The sequence below is a fragment of the Acinonyx jubatus genome, chromosome B2, assembly GCF_027475565.1.
Source record: "Acinonyx jubatus isolate Ajub_Pintada_27869175 chromosome B2, VMU_Ajub_asm_v1.0, whole genome shotgun sequence".
In the NCBI taxonomy this organism is placed as follows: Eukaryota; Metazoa; Chordata; class Mammalia; order Carnivora; family Felidae; genus Acinonyx; species Acinonyx jubatus.
Window position 1 is genome coordinate 105875165 of NC_069385.1, and position 15742 is coordinate 105890906.

The window sequence follows — 15742 nt, forward strand, 5'->3', positions numbered from 1 at the left end:
CTTCAAACACCTCCAGGCCAGTGGTGTCATGTGAGAGCAGTAATGAAAAACCCCTTCTTCTCCCAGCCAGAGTGATATAAGAAGAACCTAGAAGGGAGACTTAACTTTCACCCCCACTCAGCAGTAATAAGGAGTTCTTCTCTCCCCATGCTGAGTGATGAACCTAAATTTCCATCCCCCTACCTGGCAACAATGAGGTAGCATCCCCTTTCCCATATCAGAATAATGCCAAAGGAAGCCTGGAAAAATGTAACAGTTAAATAAAATGCAGTGTCATAACATTATATCCAAAATGTTCAGATCTTAGTAGAAAATCACTCCTCATACCAAGAACCAGGAGGATTTCAAGTTGAATAAGAAGAGACAATCAACCGATGACACAGATATTAGAATGATCTGACAAGGATTTTAAGACAGCTATAATAAAAATGCTTCAACAAGCAATTATAAGCATGCTGGAAACAAATGAAAAAAAAAACAAAGTCTTAGGAAAAAACAGAGAGTCTCTGCAAAGAAATAGTACATATCAAGAGGAAACATGGAAATTTTAGAACTGAAAAATACAATAACTAAAAAAGAAAAAATAACTTAGTGGATGAGTGCAATGGCACAATGGAGAAGAGTGAAAAGAATCAGTGAACTTCAACATAGGTCAATAAAAGTTACCCGATATGAAAAACAAAGAGAAGAAAGATTGAAAGCAAATGAGCAGAACTTCAGGGACTGTAAAAGACCTAATATTTATGTCATCAGAGTCCTAGAAAGGAGAAAGAGGGTGGAGCTGAAAAAGTATTTGTAGAAAGTAGAACTGAAAACTTCCCAAGTGTTTTAACAGACATAAACCTACAGATTTGAAAAGCCAAGCTAATCCCAAACAGGATAAACCCAAGGAAATCCATAGCAAAGCAAATGAAAGTCAAACTTCTGAAAACTAAAGACAGAGATAATTTTTAAAAGCAGCAAAAGACAAATGGAACCTTATTATGGTAGGAAAAGAAACTGGAATGATAGATTCTTCATCAGAAACCATGTAGGCCAGGAGGAATAGCATACCATTTTTCAAGGGCTCAAAGAAAAGAACTGTCTGCCTAGAGTCCTATCTCCAGGACAAATATTCTTTAGGAATTAAGGAGGAATCAAGGCATCCTCAGTTAAAGGAAAATTAAGAGAATCTGCTGCTAGAAGACTAGCCTAAACAAATGAGTAGAAGTAGTTCTTTAAACAGAAAAGGACCAATGAAAGAAGGAATCTTGGACATCAAGAAGGAAGAAAGGACACAGTAAACAAAAGATGTGTACGTGCAACAGACTTCTCTTCTTGAGATTTCTAAATCATTATCGGTGCCTGAAGCAACAATTATAACACTATTTGATATTGTCCTAGTTGTATGTAAGGGAACTACCTAAGAAAATTACATTACAAATGGGAGAGGGTAAAGGGACATAAAGAGAGATTTGCTTGAGTTGATAAAATGGCTACACTATGCAGCCACTGTGGAAGACAGTATGAAGGTTCCTCAAAAAATTAAAAATAGAGCTACCCTATAATCCAGTAATTGCACTACTGGGTATTTACCCTCCACATACAAAAACACTAATTCAAACGGATACATGCACCCCAGTATTTATTGCGGTATTTATGTACAATAGCCAAGATATGGGAGCCCAAGTGTCCATTAACAGATGAATGGATAAAGATGATATGACACACACACACACACACACACACACACACACACGCACACATATACATACAGTGGAATATTATTCAGCCATAAAAAAGAATGAAGTCTTGGCATTTGCAACAACATGGTTGGAACTAAACAGTAAAATGCTAAGCAAAATAAGTCAGGCAGACAAAGACAAATACCATGTGATTTCACTTAAATGTGGAATTTAAGGAACAACCAAACAAAAGAAAAAGAGCGACAAACCAAGAAATAGACTCTTAACTAGAGAGAACAAACTGATGGTTACCAGAGGGGAGGCGGTGGAGGGATGGGTGAGATTGGCGATGGGGATTAAAGAGTACAGTTATCATGATGAGCATTGAGTAATGTATAGAATTGTTGAATCACTATATTGCACACCTGAAACTAATATAACACTGTATGTTAGCTATACTGAAATTAAAATAAAAAACTTTAAAAAGTGGCTATACTAACTGACTATAAGTTATATATATCTAATGTAATACCTAGAGTAATCACTAAAAAACTCTACACAAAAGATCCACTTAAAAATAGTATAAATAAGTTAAAATGGAATTCTAAACAATGTTAAAATAACACACAGGAAAGGAGATAAAACAGAAAAGCAAAACCCAGGGAGAATAAACAGAAAAATAAAAATAAAATAGCAGAGACTTAAACCGTAATATATCAATAATTTAAGTTATAAATGGTACAAATACAATTATTGAAAGATAGACATTTGCAAAATGGATTTAAAAGTGATCCACCTCTATGATATACACTAGAAACTCACTTCAAGTATAATGAAATAGGCAGGTGAAAAACAAAAAACTATGGAAAAAGATACATTATGTAAGCATCAGTCAAAAGAAAGTAGGAGTGGCTATATTAATAACAGAAAAAGTACCTTCAGAGCAAGTAAAATTACCAGAGACAGAGGGAGACATTATGAGATAATTTATGACCATTATAAAATGGTCAGAAGGAATTAGCAATTCTAAATTTGTACGCACCAAACAACAGAGCTGTAAATTATGTGAACCAAAAACCAGACCTGAAAGAAGAAACAGACAAATCCAGTTATAATTAGACATTTCGACAATGCTCTCTTAACAATGGGTAGAACAGCTAGGCAGAAAATCAGCTAGACTATAAAAGACCACCAACCCAACAGATCTAATGAATATGTGTAGAGCATTCTACCTAACAAAGCAGGTTATGTATTCTTTTCAAGTGCCCATGAGACATAGGACAAGATAGACTATATTCAGGTCCACAAAACCCCACAAAATTTAAAATGATTCAAATTGTACAATGTATTCTCTGACTACAGTGGAATGAAACTAGAAATCAGTAACAGAAAGATGACAGGAAACTCTGAACACTTGGAAACAAACAGCGTATTTGTAAATAACCTATGAGTTGAAGGGAAATTCTTGAGCGAAATAAAAAATCATGCTGAATCGAAAGAAAATCAAAATGCAACCTGTCAGAAGTTGGGGCACAGCTAAAGAAGTGCTGAGAGGGAAATTATTATCACTAAATATTTTCATTATAAAAGCACATAAGTGTGAAATGAATAAAGCTTGTCTTTCAACCCCTTCCCCATGAAAGAGCAAAATAAACCCCAAGCAAGCAAAAGGAAGGAAATATTAAAGAACAGAAATCAATGAAATTGAAATCAGGAAAAAAATAGAGAAAATCAGTGAAAGAAAGAGCCAATCCCTGACAAGATCAATTACTTTGAAAGACCTTATGCAAGAAAAAGAAGACACAAATTATTAATGTCAGGAATAGAATGGGGCATATCACTGCAGACATCAAATGGATGATAAGGGAACACCATAAGCAACCCTACACATAGCAATTTTGGCAACTTAGATGAAATGAACCAAGTTCCCCCCCAAAATGCAAACTACCACAACTATTCAGTATAAATTAGATAATTTAAATAGCCCTATATTACTTAGGAAATTGAGTTCATAATTTCAAAACTCCCCAAAAAGGAAATCTTAAGACCCAGATTGTTCTACTGGAAATTATGCCAAATGTTTAAGGAAGAGTTGACATCAATTTTATACAATCTCCTCCAAAAAGTAGAAAAGAAGGGATCATGTCCCAGTGTATTTTATGAAGCTAGGATTACCCTGATACCAAACCAGATAAAGACAGCACAAAAGAAGAAAGCTACAGATCAGTATTCCTTATGAATAAAGATGCAAAATCCTTAAAATACCAGCAAATAAAATTCAGCAATGTATAAGTGAATTATATGACCTATGACCAAGTGAGGTCTATTCCAGGGGTTTAAGACGGGTACAATATTTGAAAATCAGTTAGTCCAAGCTCCCATATTAATAGGTAAGAGGAGAAAAAAAAAAACACATTAACATTAATTTGTACAGAAAAAGCATTTGACAAAATCCCACACCCATTCATGATTCTTAAAAACTCTCAGAAAGGTAGTAATAGGAGGAGCCTTCTTCAACTCGATAAAGAATATCTACAAAAAATTTACAGCTAACAGCAATCTTGATGGTGAAAGAATTTCCATCTCTGATTGGAAAAAAAGCAAGGATGTCTGCTGCCACCACTATTATTCCACATGGTACTGGAAGTTCCATGAGTGCAATAAAGCAAGAAAAATAAATAAGAGTCAGAGGGAAAGGAACAAATAAAACTGTCTCTGTTTGCACATGCTGTGGCTGTTTACTTAAAAAATCTGGAATTAACCGGTAAATCCAGCAAGGTCACAGGATACAAAGTCAACACACAAAAATTAGTTGTATCGCTACATAGTAACAATGAACATGTACACATGGTAGTTAAAAATTCAGTGCTGTTGCTCAAAAAGAGAAATAGGTGTAAAAATTATGAAATGTGTATAGGACTTTATTCTGGAAACTACAAAACATTGATGAGAGAAATCAAAGACGTTAATGAAGAGACATACTGTGTTCACGTATTGCAGAAGTAGACATAGTAAAGATGCCAATTCTTCCTAGATTGATATACAGGTTTAATGCAAATCCTACCAAATTTCCTGTAAGGTGTGGATATAGACAAGATCATTTCAGAATTTATATGGAAAAACAAAAGAACTAGAATAGCTAAAATAATCTTAAAAAGAAGAATAGAACGGGAAGAGTCATTCTTCTCGATTTCAAGACTCATTACATAGCTACATTAATCAAGATTATGTGGGTGCAATGATAGATACAGAGATTGATGAAACAAAATAGAGAACTCAGATGCGCTAAATGTTCAATTTAATTGCAAATGCAATTTAATGAAATAAAGATAGCCTTTTCAGCAAATAGCAGTGAAGCAATTAGACACCATTAAGCCAAAAACAAAAACAAAACAAAATGAACCTTGACCTAAGTCTTCCATTTATATAAAAATTAACTCAAACTAGATCGTAGACTTCTATGTGAAACATAACACTATATGACTTTTAGAAAAGAATGAGAATGTCTGGGGTCAAAAAACTAGTTCTTAGACTTGACACCGAGAGCACAATGTATAAAAACAAAAACTGATAAATTGGACCTCATCCAAATTAAAAGCTTTTGTTTGTGAAAGACCCTGTTAGGAGACTGAAAAGACAGGCTGTAGACTGAGAGAAAATATTTGTAAGCCACATATCCAACAAGGGACTGCTATCTAGAACATATAAAGAACTCTCCACACTGAGCATTGAAAAAACCCCAACAAGTCAACTAAAGAAATGGCAAATGACATAGGAACAGGTTATTGAAGGGGATATGAAGATGGTAAATAAACACATGAAAAAACGTTCAACATCATTAGACAATAAGGATATGCAAATTAAAACCACAATGAGGACCGCTTGGGTGGCTCAGTTGGTTGAGTGTCTGACTTGGGCTCGGGTCATAATCCCATGGTTCGGGAGTTTGAGCCCGGCATCAGGCTCTACGCTGATAGCTCAGAGCCTGGGGCCTGCTTCAGATTTGTCTTCCTCTCTCTCTGCCCTTCCCCCATTCATGTGTGCAGTATCTCTCTCTCAAAAATAAATAAATAAACAAATAAACATTAAAGCCACAATGAGCTGTCACTACACACCTATAAGAATGGCTAAATAAAAAATAGTGACAACCTCAGATCCTAGTAAGGATACGGAGAAACTCATATATTGAAACTCATACAGATCACTCATATCTTGCTGGTGGAAATGTCAAATGATGCAACTACTCTGGAAAGCACTCTGGCAGTTCTTTCAACAATGAAGCATGCAGCTGCCATACGACCCAGCTATTTCACTTCCGGGCCCTTATCCTAGAGAAATGAAAACTTACCTTCGCACAAAAATCTGTGCATTAATGTTTATGGCAACTGTAATTGTCCCAAACTGAAAAGAACACAAATGCCCTTCAACATGTTTAAAAAACACTGTAGTACATCCATACCGTGGAGTACTACTCAGGAATGTAAAGGAATGAATTATTTTATTTAAATTTTTATGTTTATTTTTGAGAGAGAGAGAGAGAGTGAGGGAGGGGCGGAGAAAGTGGAGGACAGAGGTTCCAAAGTGGGCTCTGTGCTGACAGCAGAGAGCCTGATGCAGAGCTCAAACTCATGAACCGTGAGATCATGACCTGAGTGGAAGTTGGACACTTAACTAACTGAGCCACCCAGGTGCCCCAAGGAAGGAAAGAATTATTGGTACCTACTGCAACCTGGGTGGATCTCAAATGAATTCTGCCAAGTAAAAAAAAAAAGCCAATCTGAGAAATTTCTATACTATGTGATTCTCTTTGTATAACATTCTGGAAATTCAGTATTATAGAAATGAAGACCAGGTTAGCAATTGCCAAGGGTTAAGGAAGAGGTGGGGGTGAGAGGGAAATGGAAGCGACTATAAAAGGGCAGCATGAGGCATCTTTGTGATGATGGAAACGCTCTGTACCTTGACTTCATCAATACGAGCGGCCACAATACCAATGTGATACCATACTGTAGTTTTGCAAGATGTTAACACTAGGCACAACAGAGTAATGGCTACGTGGGGTTGCTCTGTATTATTTCTTACAACTGTGCACTAGTCCGTAATTATCTCAAAATAAAAATTTTAATGACACACCACACAAGGGCCATGTCTATGACATACTGTATGTGCTTGCCTTTGCTTCATAACACTCAGACGTCATGCACAGAAGAACAAAGCAAATCAAATAAGACCCAAAAAACCCCGTTAGCGAATTTATAACATCGCACATGATCATTTGCACGACACAGTTTTGCGATAAGTTACCTTAAATACCATGCATCAGCAGTTACCTCAGTTATTCAATGTGTTTGAACTCATCTGCTCTGCACTGTGGCCTGGGTACCTATTATGTGTTACAGAGGCCACTTTCCTAATTGGAATTCTCATTTGAACAAAACTTTAACCAACAATGGAAATCCTTCATCTGCTTCTAAATATTGACTAACAAATAACTATAGATAAGGAATACTGGAAAGTAATGCAGATGTCCAGATCACCAGTGTAAGAAAATGAGACTTCACTGTTAGGCGGCTTAACGGTTACAAGCCCACAGTTGCCTGATCGGGCCCAACAGTGTGTCAGAGGAATGATCTCGTGCCATTTCAGGGTGGTCCTAGAAATGGTTGTAATATTGAAGTAGTGACAAGCATAATATTTCGAAATACTTACAGTAACAATGATGGGATATGAAAGTATGGGTAATTGTTCTAAGAATGTATATGTTGCATGTGGTATTGTAAAGTCAGAGCCGCCATAGGAGGAAATGAGAAGGAGGGATTGGAAGGAAGAAGTGTATTATGCTCACAGGTCTGAGAGCGTGGCCACTGGGTACCATGCAGGGCCACAGGGAAGAAAGAGTCAGGAGGCAGACATTAACAGCAAGAGAAAAGCCTGTGCCTGAGCCTTTGTTGGGGCTTCCTCAAGAAAGGCAAGCAGGGCAGGGAAAACAATTGAGGACTGGCTAGTTTGAATAATTCTTGCGGGCGTTGGGCCATACTGGTGGGGTCTACTTGCCTGGTACCTGGCCTTTGGATGATTTCGGGCAGGGGAAATACTGACTTGGTGTGTGAGGGTTAGATAAGGAAGTAGATGGTGATATAAACTCAAGGTTGGTTATTTTGCATGTGAAAGGTATGCTCCCTGATGGCTGAGCCCTTTGCTCCCTGGAAGAATTGGCTAGCCCCAGGAGGACAATCTCTACCCAGTAGTGAAACTCCAATACCAGAGCATCAAGAATAAGAAATATAGTTAATATAATTGGCCCTGTGATGAATGGATGCCACAGAGACACAGAGTATAAGAGAATATAGTTGGAACAATGGTTTCTTTCGATGATAGAGTCACAGATAAGATTGGGGTTGTTTTGCCTGCATTCGTCATCGAAAAAAATACAAAATTACAATTTGAAGTCAATGAATATAATGATACACTTTTCTCCCAATAAAGTCACGGACTTCCCGAAATCAAACTCTGGGCTAGTGTTTGTAGGCTGCTGGTGATCTGATGGAGGGCAGGAGTGATGATGTGGGATGACAGGGTGCATAAACATGGAGTTAAGAGAAGGTAAGAGTGTGGAATCCATGATGCAAGTGAGCAAGTGCAGACATTCCACAGGAGCAGGACGTCCCCTCTGTCCTAACCCAAAGGGAAGCATGGAGAATGGATACAAACGTGTATCTTTGCAAGATCTGGTGGTGACAATTTGAGAGTGCCCTTACTTGATTGCCCCCGTTTTCCTCGTGAGCTACGAAGCCAGAACTATCTCTGTGTGGCATGGGTAGGGCAGGTATCCAAGGGAAATAGTAATTTTGGAAAGTGAGACAGTGAACACATTAGAGGACTTTTCAGGATCGCAGGACATTGTTGCATGACCACAGATTTAAGGTAAAATCAGTCAGCTGTTTTGTATGTTTTTCTTGAACAAAATTGAGCAGTAGATTGCTCGTGAGCCTACTGCTATCTGGAAAACAAGGTTCAAACATCACTGTTGACATAATTTCTAATAATTATTTCTAGTTATTATTTCTTACTACAAGAAAGGAAGCTTCAAACAAATAACATGATCAAAAGGAAGGTTAAGTATCAGGACAGAATAAATCATGATTTATATAATTTATATTTGGCTGAATCTGCCAAGATGTATAATGTTACTATATATAAGCATAATAATTTGTGTCTTGTCTATAACTTCAGCACTGGGGTTCTTGTGTAACCCATGGCCCATAACTTATTTATTAGAAATGCTTCCTAATATCTGTATTTATGTGTTTTCTTCCAGTATGGACCAGTATTTACAGTCTTTGTTATGGGCACCCGAATGACCTTTGTTACTGAAGAAGAGGGAATTAATGTGTTTCTAAAATCCAAAGAAATAAATTTTGAACTAGCAGTGCAAAAGCCCGTCTATCGTACAGGTAAAGAATATTTTCAGATAGTTTGTTTGAATACAGCATTGGTCCAAGAGCAGCTTTGGGTAACAACCCCTCACTCCTCTACCGAGAATGATGACAACCCTTATTTTATGCTCTAAAGTGGGAACATAAGATAGAAAGAACATCTGATGATTTTGGTAGTTGACAAACGAATTCTTGGCAGCCTCATTTCAGTCTTAACTAGACGTGTGTAAGAGACGAGGTTACCTCGCTGCTGTTTATTTGGAAAATATTCGGAATCTGTATCCTGTTACAGCTCCCACGATGTTCACTGGGACATGAACATCTGCTGCCGTGTATACAGTGTTCTTCAGGCTATAGCTCTTGGCTTGATCACATGTTGCTACTCTGCTCACTGAAAGTAGAATTCCACTGCTTAGTAAGCCCTTTACTATGGCATTTCCTGACACATTCCATAGGGCTATTAAGGTAAGTGGGGCTTGGCGTCATGTAATCGGCGGCCTTTTGTTCTCCATCCTCAGAGACTGCTGGATTGTACTTGTCAGCATGCTTCTGGTGTGACCGTCCACTTTATTTCTTCCCAGGCTGCAAACGTGTGGTGCTGAAGCCATTTGTCCTCCCAAGAATGCAGAGCGATTGCATTTTTGTGCCTGATTCTTCTTTTCCTTGGTTTCTTTTTCTTTTCTTTTCTGGGTTTTTTTTTTTTTTTTGCTTCTTTCTTAGTTTTTCTCTTCATGTAGCCTCTCATGCATTTCTTACCATTAAAACAGAACGTTTTTAAAAGCTGTGAGTGACCGATAGCATGATGATCATTTCTTTTTGCTTGCATGAAAATCACAACATGTTGGCCAAATTCTTTGACTATTTAGTGCTTCTTAATATTTAAACTGTGGAAGTCCAGAGGCACCTGGGTGGCTCATTTGGTTAAGCGTCCGACTTCGGCTCAGGTCATGATCTTACGGTTCACGGTTCAGGCCCCACGTAGAGCTCCACACGGTGCAGATCCTGCTTGGGATTCTCTCTCTCTCCCTCTCCCTCCGAGCCCCTCCCCCACTCATGCTGTCTCATCTCTCTCTCTCTCTCTCTCTCTCTCTCAGAATAAATAAACTTAAAAAAGTTAAATAAATAAACTATGGAATTCCAGATCAAAGAATAGAAATATTCTGAAGGCTCTTGATCTGTATCTTCATATATCCCTCCAGAAAAATATGCCAACCTCTCATGTGTTAGGGCTGCATAGAAGTGGCCAAGTTTTTTCACCTCTGCCTCCACTGGGGACTTTCATGTTTAAATATTTCTATTTAATAGACAAAATATGTTAATATAAGTACTCTTGAGCCAGCTTCCTTTGCCTCTCGTACATTCCCCTGCTACAGAGATGTATGCTCAGGAGATCTAAACATTATTTTTAATGAACTTGTATAAAATGTAACCTACCCATAATAGGCTGATGAAATATGAAACCAAACATTATTTTTTTACAAAAGTTACTTTGCCGACAATAAAAGAGGACTAAAGAAAAATATGTAAGACTAGTGAGTTTAAAAATTCATACTCTTACTGGCCAAACTCAAGCAGGAGTGTGTGTGTATCATGGAAGGATCATGAACAAACACTAATGCAAAGGAACAAGAGCTACTCATGGGATTAGGAAAGGCCTCCTGGCGGAAGTGATATTCAGTAAAACACTTGAAGGAGAAAAAGAAGTTGGCAGGATAAATGTGTGGCTTATAGTTGTGGGTGTGTGGGAATGGGGTGAGGCTGGTCAAGTAAAGAGTTTTGAGCAGATAGTACATCTCATAAAAATGATGGGAAATATAAATATTAGAATACACTGTACCTGGAATACAAATCTCAGGAGGGGGGGCAGGAAGGGGCTGGAAATGTCACAGGAAAACTAGAAAGGTAGTAGAATGCCTTGTAAACTTTGTTAAGGATAGGAAGCCAACGAAAGCCTAACATGGAAATAAGTGGTGCCTGGGTGGCTCAGTCGGTTAAGGGTCCGACTTCGGCTCAGGTTGTGATCTCACCTCAGTTTCTGAGTTGGAGCCCTGCGTTGGGCTCTGTGCTGACAGCTCGGAGCCTAGAGCCTCCTTCAGATTCTGTGTCTCCCTCTCTCTCTGCCCCTCCCCCACTCATGCTCTGTCTTTCTCTCTCTCTCAAAAATAAACATCAAAACTTTTTTTTTTAAATAAATAAAGATAAAAATAAAACCACTACATTTATGTTTCCCAGAGGTCCTCCGAATCACCCACTTGTAGATCACCCCTTAGAGTGAATCTCCCTACAGACTTTTACTGACTCGCAGGATAGGTCGAATCTTCACCTGCTCTTATTTGTGGGAGGCGATTTTATGTAAGGGGAGGACTTTGGATCTAGTCCCTCCTGACCAAGTAATAGTAGATGTAGGTTGACTATTTGCTTCAAGGAGTCATTGCTTCTTTTGAAAATAGTTTTCTCTGTTTATAGCATCGATTCCAAAAAATACTTTTTTAACACTGCATGAAAAACTTTATGTCATGATCAAAGGGAAAATAGGGACTGTGAACCTATATCAATTCACTGGACAACTGACTGAGGAACTACATGAGCAACTGGAGAAATTAGGCACTCATGGGACAATGGAGCTGAGCAACTTCGTAAGGTAAATAGTTGCATTAGTAGGGGTTAATCTTGTAGGGTTTTTGCATGTGGGTCTTTTTTTGGGGGGGGAGGATAAAAAAATCTGCAGCCAGTGCATTGAATGTAAAAAATTATCTGGTGGATTAATGAAGTCTAAGTAGGTAATTATGAGATTATATTAATCTTTTCAATTCTAATTAACAGGTAGTTTTTAGTTGGCACACCAATTTTAAGGTGAGCAAATAAGCCCATACAATCATTTAAAAACATTTATAGTAATTTCTCTTTAGTGATGCCATGCCCCATAGAACATATCTACCTACAGGGGATGCTGATAGGTGAGACAGGGAAGGGCAGTGGAAGAAGCCAAATGGCCTCAGCTGTGTTCTGAAGCTTTCTGGCAAAGGTCAGGGCTGGGCAGAGGGAGCCATGAGAAAAATTCCCAGCATGCATAAGGAGATTTGGTAAATTGAAGTTACCGCGTCGGCCATTTTTCCATCTCATTAGGATGCCGAGGGCAGGATTCAATAGTTCAGATTCATAATAAAAGAGCAGCGTTTACTATTTTGTTAGAGGTCCAACAAGAGAGAGAGAGGAAAACAAACCAAAAAACAAAATAAGCAGCCATCCAAACTTGTAGCATGTCCAGTACCTACAACAAAACAAAGCAAATTCTTGGATGTCTTTGAAACTTTGGGGGAAGCAGATCCTGAAAAACTAGTGAAGAAGGGATGGTAAATAAAAATGAAACAGTACTTGGTGTCACTAGTCTAAGTTGTATTAATAATCTTTGATTTTTTTTCACTTAAGTATGCCACAGTAATCATTTTATTTACTTATGGCAAAACTTAATGATGATAGGTACTGTATTTCAGTACGCAGTGGTTCAGATCTGTGGGATCCTGTGAGAGCTTAGGAAATTTGGTAACTAGTGTTGCCCTGAGTCTTTGGTTATTTTTTGCTGCTCTCTAAAATCATGGGCTGTATCTTAGTTATTGGTATTACTTGCTAAGTAAGCGCTTGTTGAAATTACATTGAGTCAATTTATTTCTGGCGTATCATCTCACATTTGTCAAGATCTAACAATGCTTGCTTAGAAAGCATTTTAAAATCTTCAGAGAAATAAACCAAAATTTCAGTTACCCCTAAGTTATCTTGACCACAGTGAGCAAATATTAAAACCTTTTAAGAGTAACACTTTCCCAAAAGAATCTGTGGCACATTATTATCTACCCCTAATATATATCTATTAAAGTAACGCCCTTTTTTTTGTATCCTGTACCTTTCTTCTTTGGTCATTGGGTCTGACTTTTTATGTGTTTTTATCTTTGTAGGCATCTGCTTTATCCGGTTTCAGTGAATATACTCTTCCAAAAAGGCTTGTTCCCCACAAATGAGAGAAAAATCAGGGAGTTCCATCAGCATTTTCAAGCTTACGACGAAGGTTTCGAGTACGGGTCCCAGATGCCAGAGTGTCTCCTAAGGTAGAGAGATTTTCCCTATAATTAATTAACCAACCAAGCTCCTCCCAGAAATACATACGTGTCTCATTTTCCTCTTCTGAGTAGGGAGAGCAGCATCCAAGTGGAAGACACAAAAGCTACTTCTCATGATCAGATTTTGTTTGTGGTTTGTGTTTAAATTATTGGAGGAACTGAAGAAGAGAGAAATGCATTCTTTCCTTTTTTTTTTTTAATTTTGAAGAGCAAAAATGAGACGGGAGAGAGGGAAAGCGAGAGAGAGAGTGTCAACATGAAACGAAGAATTTCTCTCATTTACTGCTTCTTATTATCACAGTTGTGGCTGTAGTTTGGAACCATGCTAAATCACCAAGTATCATCGATCATAGATGTTGTTGTTTTTAGTCTCTCTGAGGCAAAAGGAGACATGGTCAAATGTATTTCTCACGGTTGGCTCCCATGGTTTGAATGCAAAATAACACATGAATTCTTAAATGCCTTAGCAGCTGGTCTGCAGTAGTGGCTGGTCAGATAATATTAAAAAGATCATAGCTGGTTTGTTTCACCCGGCTTAAGCCAGTCCTCGGTCCCTGTGCAAGTTTTTCATCCTTCAGCAACTGACAACAGCCCGAGTAAAAGTAGGGCAAGCAGGTCATACTCTTTTTTTTTTTTGTATTTGATGCCAATCCTGTAAGAATGCAAACATTTATTCGCAAAAAAAAATCACTAAAAATGTGGCTGCCTTGCCTCCTCGATTTTTCTTGTGGACTAGTAAGTCTGAAGGAAGACCTCGCATGAAATTCTGGCAAAACTGAAGACGAAGCTTGGAGAAATAATTCCATAGATATTCCCCCTTTCGCGCCGTGACCGGTTATTCCTGAAGTGCTTTCCCGTTAACTTATGCACCTACTTTTTCCTCACCCAGTCACTGGTCGAAATCCAAAAAGTGGCTTTTAGCACTCTTTGAGAAAAACATTCCCGATATAAAAACATACAGATCTGCGAAAGATAATTCCGTGGTAAGTATCCCTTAGTTGTTTTTTTTTCTAAAATATGTGGGATGAAAGCAGTCATAAGCTATGGTTTTTAAAAGATGTTTTGCTAAAAACTCATAAGATTGTTCAGGTGACATGTTTGTGTCAAGTACCGTGTTGGATGTTTACGTACATTAATCTGTGGCTACATCCTCACAACAATGAGGTAGGTATTATTGGTCTTCTACATAAAGAAAAAAACTGAGGCTACGGCAACAACATATAACAAGATGCTCAAGGTTTTACTGATTTATGTATCCTACAGTTGTGTCAGCAATGGTAGGTAGGAATTATGGTGCGTCAGGCAAGGAGAACAAAGCTCCATAGACTTTGTTCTTCATGCCACTACCACTGATTGTTTCTCTCTTCAAATGCAAGGATGTGGTAAGATATAATTTGAAAAGCAATGCCCTGGGAGCCACTGTCCTAAGGGTCCTAGATCTGTGGTTCTTCAGGTGTGGTCCCTAGACCAATGGTACCAACATCGCCTTGGGACTACTCAATCGGAAACTCTGGGGTGGAGCCCACCAGTCTGTGCTTTCATGGGCCTTCCAGGTGGTTCTTACACTTGCGTAATGAAAGGAAGAAAGGTTCTCAGCCCTGTCTGCTCATCAGAATCTCTGGGAAGCTTTGAAAACTATCTGATTCTCCAGACTTCCCCTACCCTCCACTGATCAGAGACTGGGATTCACTGAGTCTGAGCGCGGGCTCAACTTCGGTCTCCAGTCACATGACCTTGGGCATGGCACCTCGCCTCTTGGCCTCAGTTTCTTCACCTGCCTCATAGAATGTGGGGCTTAAATGAGTTAATATTTGTGAAGCAATTAGAGAGTAGTGAGGACCACATCAGAGCTTACACCATGTGATTATCATTAAAAATCAGATCTTTTTTTTTAAATATGAAATTTATTGTCAAATTGGTTTCCATACAACACCCAGTGCTCATCCCAAAATGTGCCCTCAATACCCATCACCCACCCACCCATATATATAGATATATATATTAGGGGTAGATAATAATGTGCCACAGATTCCCTCCCACCCTCCATCAACCCTCAGTTTGTTCTCAGTTTTTATGATTCTCTTATGCTTTGGCTCTCTCCCTCTCTAACCTCTTAAAAATCAGATCTTTTAGTATTTACAGATGATATCAAACATCTCTGTTTGCTTGCTTTTATGTTATGACAGCAAGTGTTATCACAAGCAACTCTGCTTAACACTGGAGAGGAAGGTCGCTTTAGAAAAATAGGGATGTGTAAATGCTTAGGTATCTCCCTCCTAAATAAAGAGAACAGAAAGCTACTCTGGAATGCCCTTTATTGATAAATGATGTTGCAGCTAAGGATTCTATTTTATAAACAGACCCAGACAAATACATTTTTGTTTGCATAATTTTCCAGGATTGAGGGGAAAAGCCCCATGTGTGTAAAAGATTCATCCAGATAGATCTGCAATTTGTGGGTGTGGAAAAAGGGTTTTTAATGCCACAGTTAAACTCTCCACTGACAATACTTCTAGAGTAACATTTC

The 15742-nt window shown here is 38.3% G+C and overlaps 1 protein-coding gene across 2 annotated transcripts in view; it reads left to right on the forward strand.

The window, feature by feature from the left end:
* Positions 1-15742, forward strand: part of LOC106973997 (24-hydroxycholesterol 7-alpha-hydroxylase) — a 93869-nt gene that overhangs the window by 5484 nt on the left and 72643 nt on the right. For both annotated transcript variants that reach the window (XR_008298576.1, XM_015071172.3), the window contains exons 2-5: positions 8983-9118; positions 11567-11741; positions 13054-13203; positions 14105-14198. Coding sequence is in view for 1 of the 2 variants with exons in the window: in XM_015071172.3 (XP_014926658.1) it covers positions 8983-9118; positions 11567-11741; positions 13054-13203; positions 14105-14198 (555 nt within the window). In the remaining variant the exon portion in view is untranslated. The remainder of the gene's footprint in view (positions 1-8982; positions 9119-11566; positions 11742-13053; positions 13204-14104; positions 14199-15742) is intronic.